This window comes from Kryptolebias marmoratus, linkage group LG16, assembly GCF_001649575.2.
Source record: "Kryptolebias marmoratus isolate JLee-2015 linkage group LG16, ASM164957v2, whole genome shotgun sequence".
Lineage (NCBI taxonomy): Eukaryota > Metazoa > Chordata > Actinopteri > Cyprinodontiformes > Rivulidae > Kryptolebias > Kryptolebias marmoratus.
This window is the reverse complement of record NC_051445.1, coordinates 14835344-14845663: the sequence shown is the minus strand read 5'-3', so window position 1 is coordinate 14845663 and position 10320 is coordinate 14835344. Positions and strand designations below refer to the sequence as shown.

General features: G+C 38.9%; 1 protein-coding gene across 3 annotated transcripts; it reads left to right on the top strand.

Moving 5' to 3' along the window:
• Positions 1 to 3459: 3459 nt before the first annotated feature.
• fxyd5 (FXYD domain containing ion transport regulator 5) lies at positions 3460 to 10166 on the top strand. Of its 3 annotated transcripts, none has more exons than XM_037980135.1 (10): positions 3460 to 3616; positions 4903 to 4948; positions 7239 to 7322; positions 7418 to 7507; positions 7587 to 7652; positions 8373 to 8432; positions 8846 to 8875; positions 8965 to 9039; positions 9137 to 9173; positions 9830 to 10166. In XM_037980135.1, the coding sequence occupies exons 1-10, from the start codon at positions 3560 to 3562 to the stop codon at positions 9852 to 9854; spliced, it is 570 nt and encodes a 189-aa protein (XP_037836063.1). In that variant the 5' UTR covers positions 3460 to 3559; the 3' UTR covers positions 9855 to 10166. The 3 variants fall into 3 exon arrangements, 2 of the variants coding, with proteins under 2 accessions (XP_037836063.1, XP_017281960.1); XM_017426471.3 differs by having other exon boundaries at positions 9137 to 9182; XR_003039569.2 differs by lacking the exon at positions 9830 to 10166 and having other exon boundaries at positions 8781 to 8875; positions 9137 to 9180.
• The last annotated feature ends 154 nt before the right edge of the window (positions 10167 to 10320 follow it).

Here is a 10320-nt window from a genome sequence, read left to right as displayed (position 1 = left end):
TGATTAGCATGAGCAGCTTGAGTTTCTGTTGACTCCAAAACAAACACATGCAGACACAAGCAGTTACACCGTCGCCCACCTTTCATGGCAACGATCAAGAAAACAAAAGGTCCCCATTAGTGACGGCAGCTTTGTGAAGCTGAATTTGTTGCTAATTTCACAATACAGTGTTATCCCCAGACTCCTGTTTTATCAGTTTGGTACATTTTGTCATATTTCTTCAAAGTGTCACTAAATGACTCGACAGCAACACGTTAAACGGACAAGTCCTCTGACTTCAGCGCTACTCATCCTTGTGCAAGTGTCCCTAATGCCCGCCCGTGTGACAAATAACCAGTCAGAGAGTATGATGATCTCAAATGGGCGTCAGTCACTGCCATGCTCGTTGTCACGGTTACCAGTTTGCGCTACACATCGCGTAGAGGATTTGTAGGCAGCGCTGCAGCACAGCAGAGAGGGACAGGAAGGGAGCAGGAAGTTTACTCAAGTATTTCAACTATGTCCACCTCATTTTTAATGCTGCCCACTTCTGCTAAACTAGTTCATTGTTCTCAGGATAACTTTGACCAAGTTTTAGTTACATTAGTTAGCCCTGACAAACAAAGACAGGGTCTGTAACAATGTTTTAATCACAGATAACAGCTAAACGGCCAAAAATTTGGAAGCAAATGGTTGTTTTGTATTTCTGACATTTACCTCAAACATGTTATTTACATGCCAGTGGTGTTATATCACCCCAAGCTTCCATAGACACTATGTCTTTAAGCACATATGCCGGTTTATACAACATTCTGTCAACTACTTATCCTATCAGTGTTGCATAGAGTATATATTTCTTTTTATTCTGATTAAATGATTTTGCAAAGACTCTTCAAGAGAACTCCATTTCTATAAAAAAAATAATTAAAAAATTACCGACAACATGCGAGCTGGAATTTCCATTTATCAAACCAACAAATTCCAGTTTCCTCCGAGAGGCCTGGAGATAAATCTGAGTGTTTCACTGAGCTGGCTTCCCTCTGCTTGCTCATTCTCCATCATGAGCCGTCAAGGTGTGTTTGTCTCATTACTGAACAATTGTTTAAGTTGCTGTCTAACTGACTGCTGTTTTCATACCAAAGCCTGTTCATAATGCATCATTTCAGCTCAGGCATGAACAGTAATCTGCCAGACTGAAGGCTTGACAGCTCAATACTGCGTGTCAACTTCCATTTTTCCTCACTCGCGTCATGAAGATTTTGATATGTTGTTTTTCAGAAGGATCTCCAGGGAGCTCAAAGGAGGCGAGAGAGTGAAATATTAAGTCAAAAGAGAAACAAATAACAGCTTTTAATTACCTCACGTCAAGGCGCATGCTCTTGTCTTTGTATGATTTAATGTAATCTCTTTTTGACTTTAGCGTGTCGTTTTACCTACCTGACACAAATATAAATTTCCCTCTTTGGTCTTCTGTTGTTGACAATGTGAATATAATTTGCAGCCCGTCTGAAACTAACAAGGTTTTTACCGGTTTTAAAACACTACACATTTATCGTCTTTGTCATTTTGTTACAATGCAAGACTTTTATTTAATATAAATATTGTAATAACATTTTCTATCTGTCTCTGTGGTGACATTTAATATAGTAGTAGCTTGTTCTCTCTTGAAATCTTCTTAATAAAGGTTTGAGTTTGTCTTTAAGTTTCAGCTCATCTGAACGGACCAAACAGTGGCATAAATGTGAATCTATATCTGCACGGAAAATTAATATTTATTCAAATGACAATGATAAAGTGCTGATTTGTGTAATCATAAAAAAAGTGACAGTTTGGTATTGGAAAGACCAGTTCCTGTAATTGTGAAAGCTGAATATTTGCTTACTTATATTTGATAAAAACCTCAGCTGTTCAGAGCTAAAGTTGCTGCTCTTTGTTGTTTTTGGTCTTCCTGAAATAATAAAGACCACCCCAGTTCCGACTTGTTCTACGCTGCATCTCACTGTGCGATGCTGTAAAACCTGTGCAAAATACTTGGCGTGATTGTTGCCTTCACAGATCTAAAAGTTGATACCATCATGAGTGTTGGCTGTGCGCTGATAAAAAGCCAAAAGCTCCTTTCCTTCCTCTGTGAAAAGCATAATTTCCCTCAGACAACATGACAATTTTCCACATCCCTTCAGTTCGGCCTAAAAAAGCCCTAGCTCATGTTTTTTTTCTGCAGCTCTACATCGAGAAACATTCTTTGTTTGAACATCACATATTTAAATAGTTAACTATTTGCTCACTGTCTGTATAATCTTGTCTTCAAATATTTTTAAATGCAATATTGACCTAAATCAGTTGTGAGATTTTACAGCAGTTGGTTTTTTTTTTATTTTTAATTCTCTCATGAGTTACGAAATCTGATAGTTTGCGTTGCCCATTCTGAGTTTACTTTTTAATACTTTGCTGCCATAAAACGTAAAATAACAACCACAAAGTAATAATTGGTCTTGGTTCCTGTGCTTGACATGTTGTTTTTGTGCTGTTTTAATTACAGTAAATATTGCTTTGCCGTGGCTCGCTATGTGTTTTTATTTACTGTAGATTCGAGCAGCATCACGCTGTTAGGGAGACAGGGTCGTATTAGAAGTGTCAGAAAGGTCTTATCGATTCGAATGTGAAAGAACACAAGCCTATTTAAAGAAAAATGCACCCAGCTCTGTGAACAAAGACCCTCCTCTGCTCGTGTGGATGAACTGCAGGCTTTGTTTGCTGTAGCAGCTTAGGTGTGTGTTTCTCAGTTGAATAATACTGTTAGGTCATAATTACCACCTCTATTCTAAAGCATTAAAACAGTCACTGAAGAAAATATAAATCTATGGGAAGTAGAATGGACTCTACAGTATGTGTGGGAATAGCTTAAACCTTCAAGCATAAATAACAGATACAAGGTCTGTTTGACTTTTCACACTTTTTACAAGCCCTGTTTATTGCACTGAATAAAGCCTCTAAATGAAGCAGATTGAAGACATTTAAAGTGGATTAGACTTACTGCTCTGAATGCATCTGGGAAGGGATTGCGTTCAAAGTGAGTTATTTGTGGTGCGTTAAGGCCAGATATGTGTCATAACATTCTCAATAGCAGTTCAGGGATACAGACATGTCATTAAAAACCTGCATCTCCGTGTAAACACCAACATCCTCCCCTCTGCAAGGTTGTTCTTCCTTGTTTGTGAGTCGGTGAACACAGATGGCAGATGGAGATGTGGACAGAAAGGCGTGCGCATGGCAAGAGGTAGGTTAATTAGATAGGGTGGATGGAAGAGCCACTGTGATGGGAAACAGCTGCAGCGCGGACAGAGATCACACTAAAAGTGGATAACCGAGTTTCAAAGAACAAGCAGAAGAGGGCAATGTCATGTGAACGAGTGGGTGGGTGAGAGAGAGGGAGGGAGGGAGAGAGAGAGCAAGAAAGAGAGAGAATAAGAGACTGAAACAGAGTTTAGACAATGGATACGGAAGTTGCTGTGGTGAGGACATGGGTGTGGCTGGGTTAACTGTTTCCTCATCTGCCTTTCAAAAGTGATCTGCAGAGTGGATGATGAGGCTTTGGATGCAACCCAGGAAGCAAACACTTTGCAGGATGGAAACCAAGGTAAGCCTAATAGTCTGTATAAAAATAATAAATAAATTTCCAAATGCTGAGGGCTGTTTCTGGCTGAAGCTGAGTGAAAGGAGATGGATGACAGACAAAACGGAGAGTGAATAAGAGGGCTCGATGTGACAAACAGGCAGGCGGGTCAGACTAAAGGAGGAGAGCGACGCCTGTACAGCCCCAGAGGAAACAGGCCTCATCTTGACATATGCTCTGAAGTGAAATGAAGATTGGCATGACCTGCTAATCCCAGCTGTCAAAACTCATGACGTCCACAGACGCTCACCTGTCACGCCGCTCTCTGCCCAGGGGGATGAGCTGCCACCAGGATAGGTCAGGAATCGAAATTCATTTTCTGCTGGGGTTAGATGCAAACCGGGGACCACCTGGCCTGGACCTCCATCTGCTGCCTCACCTGCATAACCGTTGTGCTGCTATAAAACCATACAGTACCAAACAACTTTTTTTAAAATAGTTTTCTTTCAACTACATGCAGTATGTTGAGGGGGAGGAAGAAGTCTGTTTCTTTACTGATCCAGAGTCCGCTCACTGACTCAGGATCTCCATTATGTTAAAAATATTTCTGACACGTCGTCCAATGCCAATGTCTAATTGGTGACAGCTTTTTTAAAAAATAGGATAAAGTCTACAGCGCAACAAAGTTCAACTCAGAAAGATGTGGGAGGCTGGCACTCACAATATGTGGCCTCAATCACTCTTTTTTGACAAATAAAAACAAGTATCTTATATTTTGAGTTTCAAAAAATAAAAATTCTGCTCTCTATCTTGCTGCACGAGGAGTGATGTAATTTAAAAAAAAAAAAAAAAAAAAAGAGGAAGAAGTGGCCACGTGGTGCTGAGCTCAATGAGGACATCTTCCTGTTTTTTCATTGTGCAAAAGACAGAGTGTTCCACATTTGTTGCATCAGTCTTTTAGGTTGGTCCTTATGTTCACTGTAGAAAACATATTTACAATGTACTCATGCTCTGGCCAAACAGGGTTAAATCAAAATAACTTTTCTGTGTATCAGTGAGCACCTTCATGTTTCTGGATGTTATGTTTCTTCTACTCATTGTTTACTTGTCTATGATCATTATCCATGAGCTTCACCATCACCTCCTGTCATGTCTTAACGCTCGTTTAATAATTCCGCTGAAGCTCATTTCAGTTTAAACAGTAAATTCAGTTCAGAAGTGAACAACTCGATGTGTGATGACAGTAATATGTAACCCTTTCTAAATCATTGTTTCCATTTCTCTTCCTACAATGTGTCTCTTTCTTTCAGATCTACATCACCTCTTTAGCATATTTCCTGTTTGTTGTGTTTAAAGGTAAGTGCAGAAAATCCCTACTGGTACTGAATTTACTCACAGTAAATTCCATATATGAACTGAGTCTGAAACATGGCTGTTTAAGTTGAGGATGTGAGCCTTAAATGGAGTTTTATTGTTTGCTTAATTAGCCATGAACCTCATTATGTCCATAAGTTCTACAACTCCTCCAACCATCTAGTATGAAATAATAAATCAGTGACTTTACAAATGTGTTTATATGCAGTCATACACATTTGGAAATGTAGTTCTGTCTGTTGTGCTAAAGGTGTGAATTCTGCTGCTAACGTAAGGCTAAACTTGAGCTTTACAATTAGCTTAATTAGCCATAAACCTCATTATATCCACAACTTTAAGGACTCTTTTATCCCTCTGATTTGAAATTAATAATATAGTGAAATACATGTATTCATAAACATTCATATTAACAATGTAGCTCTGTATGTTGTGCTGAGAGTGTGAATCCTGTTGCTTAGGTGATGTAAGGCCACAATGTAGCTTTTTGTTAGCATGATTAGCCATCATTTGTTCCTCTAGAACAGGGGTAGCCAATCATGGTCCTGGAGGGCCACTATTCTGCATGTGTTACTTGTTTCCCTGCTCCAACACATCTGATTCAGTGGTTAAATTACCTCTTCATGTTCTGCAGAAACCCATTAATCACCCATTGATTTAAATCAGGTGTGTTGGAGCAGAGAAACAAGTAAAACGTGCAGGATGGTGGCCCTCAAGGACCAGGATTGGACACCCCTGCTCTAGAACCTCATGATGTCCACAACTTTCCAAGACTTCTCTAACCATCTGAATTAAATTAGTTTTTAAAGTGAATATACATATAGATTTATAATTGGTAACAGACATTTTCAAATGCACCTCTGTAAGCTGTGGTGAGGGTGAATCCCGCAACTAAGATGAGGCTCAAATGTAGCTCTGTAGCACAAGCGTCAAACTCCATTCATAGGGGGCCGCTCTCCTGCATGTTTTAGATGTGTTCTTTCTTTAAAACACCTGCTTTAAATGAGTGACTTGTGGACCTGCTTCTAGAGAACTTGATGATTTGGTGAGGAGGTAATTAAATCATTTGAATCAGGTGTGTTGGAGCAGAAAAACCTAAAACTCCCAGGACAGCGGCCCTCGAGGCCTGGAGTTTGACCCCCCTGCTCTATAGTTAGGATAATTATCTGCAAAATTATATTGCTTCCAAAAGCCTGAAAGTTTCCTCCACTCCTCTGGATTGAAATGAATAAATCAGTGAGTCCACATGCGTATGTATTCATAATCACACATGTATTTTATGTATCACTTTCAAGTTTCATGTTGACTGCTTGTTTTGTGGCATTAGCCACCATTGTTGTCTGCCTAAAATGAATAGGGACGTCTTGTTGTGTCTGTTATTTAGAAATAAAGGCTATTTTAAAACACCATTCATTAAGTTTGTGGTTATGACAATGCCAAATTATACAAAAAAGAACATTATTCATAATTTTTTATTTCCTTTAAGACCAAATTTACAGCCTGCCCAACTTCTTCAAAGTCCCATAAGAAATTACATTATTGTTTTCACAAACTGATATGTAATCCTTCTTATTAGTAAATGAATTTGCCTTTAAATAGTTTCACTCTAAATTGGAATTTGATTTCAAACGAAGGCATATGTGTTTAAGAGATGATTAAATATTCATAAGCATAACACTGCATTCATTTTAGGTAGACACTGTAATGGGATTGGAAAGGCTGCAACTGTTTTCAACTAGAGACTGAAAGTCCAATTATATTAGAGTCAAGACAGTGCTATGCTCCTAAGCACTTAGACACAATTTTTTAGAAGTTTTTGAAACTTACAAACAATAAAGTCAGCCATAAATCATTACACATTTAATCAAGCTATATGTTCATTTAAAAAAAAGTTAGAATCACAGCCAACAAAGTAGAGAATTTTTTTTTTTGGAACTTCAGTGCTAATTGGAAGGTGCTGAGTGAGCAAACAGACAATGGCCGTTTTGTCCCGTAGTCTCACTCAACAATCTGGCTTTGTTGTAGCCGGACTCTGCTGCACAATCCCACTCACAGGGCTACCACTGTGACGAGCTCAGTGCATCTGCAGGCCTCTCTGCACTTCATGGCCAGACACATTCTGGAGTCTGGCCTCTGTCAGGATTACATGGCAGCATTGTTGGTTGAACCCCGTAAACAACACTGTGCTTTGTTCTTCCTGGAAACTGTACTGTTTCATCTTTTGTGGTTGTTATTGTTGTATTGTTGATTAAAAATGAATAATTCCCCCCAACAGTGTCATGGGCTGAGGCTTCCACACCTGCGGATCAAACACCATCTCTAAGCGCCACAACGACAGATCCAACTCCGACTTTCACTGGTAAAGATCTATCTATCTGTCATTCTGTCTATCTTGCAGTTGAAGGTCATGTCTCTCAGTCTATTTTATTCTGTCTCTCTCTCTGTGCGTGACAGGGGAAGGAGTTGACAACTCTTCTCTAGTAAACCACCTCACCAAGCTAACCACAAACCAATCCAACGTCTCAGTCAACTACACCCAGTTAGGTAGTGTGATGCGTCATTAGCACTAAACACAGCACCCACAACTTCAGAATACCTTGATAAAATTTTAATTCTTCTTCAGCTTTCACCGAAAAGATGGGAACAACGGCCAAATCAACTCCAGGTACCTTCACCAAGGTAACTCCAGGTAACAATCTTCATCCTGGTGTTTTTGAACAGTTTGTGAAGCCACTGAGTATGGCCAGGAGATGAATCATTTCCCCTTTTTAGTTCCCATCCCAAATGCAGAAACCTACTTTTGAGCTAAATGGAAAATGTTTAAGATGTTTCCAGTCCTTGTTGACGTATGACAAGAAGTCATTTTACTGCATTTTACCGCACTGCACCTTGGTACAAATAAAGAACCGCAATGATAAAAAGCAATAAATGTGCTGTCATGCTTTAAAAACTGAACAAATAAATTTCTCTGAAAGTGGGTTATCTGAAATATTTTGAAATTCGATTTTAAAAAACTGAAGCAATCTGCGAGCGCAAACCTCCGCCAAGGCCACAGTTGTCCGATTCGGATCACCACCAAAATGTAATCAAATGTTTCTTGTGACAACCCTAATATTTCCTGAAACTTTCATCAAAATCTGAGAACAGACAAACAAACCAACTAATACTACTGAAAACATAACCTCCTTGGCAAAGGTAAAGAAATTAGACATTGGAGTCGTATATGAAATAACAAGAAGATAATGAAGATTGCATAAGTTTAAATTCCTTCAATATATAAATTTGTGCATTACAACAACAACATATGTATTGATAATGTTAAACTGTATAAATATAAGGTTGAAATGGGGAAATGGAGGTAGCATATATTTTAATAAGTTACAGGAACTAATGCTTTTACCATCCGCAGTGACATCGATCCCATCCACAACAACAAAAACCACCAAAAACAGTAAAACTGTTGCCTGGGGTAAGCTGATTTTTTTTTCCTTCTCCATAGTTACCTTAAATGCCAGAGGCAATGCGGTTTTATTGTTATTTCTTGGCTTACTGACAGTATCACAATTCCCTGTCTTCCAAACAAAACCCAGGGCGTGATGGCAGAACAGAGCACCTCACTTCCTCTCTTGCCAACAGATTAATGCTCGATTGTGCCTTATGCAAAAGGAGATAAGATATTTATGTCCTCGTGCTGTGCCGGCTTACCATAGATAAGATTTTGATAAACCATCAACAGCATGTCAGCAGAGCCGGTAGATCTGTCATGCCATTTTTGACAGTTCCTCCCCACTGAAGATTTCTTTGCTTGTTCCTGTAGATGCTTATTTTGTTCAACAGTCAAACGCAAGTCAATACTTTTCTCTCCACTTTTATGCTGCATAGATCCAAAATGGGACAAAGACTTTACCTATGGTAATAAACCTCTTGTTGTTGTTGTTGTTGTGCATTTTTATGAGAGCATTTGTAATTTATGACTGACATTTTGGATGTCACACGTTCAGATTATGAGTCCCTGCGATATGCTGGTCTGGTCATCGCTGCAGTGCTCTTCATCCTGGGGATAATGGTCATTAGCTGTGAGTTTGTGTGAAATCTGAAAGCCATTTCCGTGTTTTATCATCTCCGGTGACATTCAGGCAGCCCTCTCAATCTTTTGTTCTTCTCTAAATGCAGGTGGCAAAGTCTGCCGGCTGCCAAAGTGTTGCAAGAGGTCATCAAAGTCAGTATTCACACCCACAACCTTTACTTACAACTAGATAATGTTCATTTTGTGTTTGTGCAAAGCGTTAAGTGATTAAAAGAAACCATAGTTGTACTGTTTAAGAACAATACAGTCTATTCTGTATGAAGAATGGCTAAAACACCCCCATCCAGTTAGGAAACTGCAGGTAACGGGATTATTCAGATCTCTGGAATGAGGTTCAGTGGATAGGTTATGAAAAAATAATGTCTTACCTGTTGTAGATAGCTGAGATACCTCAGTTTGATCAAATAGTTTAATTCTGATCAAACTGATGAGCTAACAGCTAACTTATTTTCCAAACTGAGGTCAATCAAAGAGCTATCTACGACAGGTAACATATTAACTGTTCATAACCTTTCTACAAAGCCCCTCTTCAAAATATGGGAACTACTGTCTGAGTTAAATTAAGTAATTTGTATTAATATCACAAGCTTATATTTCAGACATATTAACAGCTCAAACAATGAATACTGATTTATGATTTATGAGTCAAAAAGATTCCAATTCAGCTATTTGTTGTGCAAAACCGTAACCCACCCAGTGCAAATCGTTCGATTTATTGTCTCCGCTTTTTGAACGAAAAGAGGCAGTTTATTAAAGTGATAAATGTGTTTGTTTTCCAGGACGTATCAAGTGGTCCAAAGATAAAGACGTGTGTACAGTGACAGCTGCATCGAGTTCCAAGAAATCAGGGGAATAACACTTTACCAACACCTGGCAGCACGTGTTTGTGTGTGGACTGACAGCCTGAGATGCTGCTGGGTAACTAACTGTAATGGAACATCTATGAATAAACAGAAACAATGTCGACAACTGGGGGAAGGGGTGGGTGGTCTATTTCCTGTACCATTATCTTTGTACAACTTTTTCTTCTGTATTGTAAGTTGCAATTAGAACTACACAGTCTTAACAAATAATGACAAGGTGATCAACAATAAAACCAAGCTGATTCTAAAAACCCTTTGTGGCTTGCTGTAGGTGGGGTGGGATCTTGAATGCATTTCACTTCTCTGGGAGGATATGTAACTTAATGCTGGGTCACTTTGCGCAGACGTTTTTTTTTTTTTTTTTTTTAACTCTCATTTAAAAAAGAAAAAGAAAATCTCATGTTTAG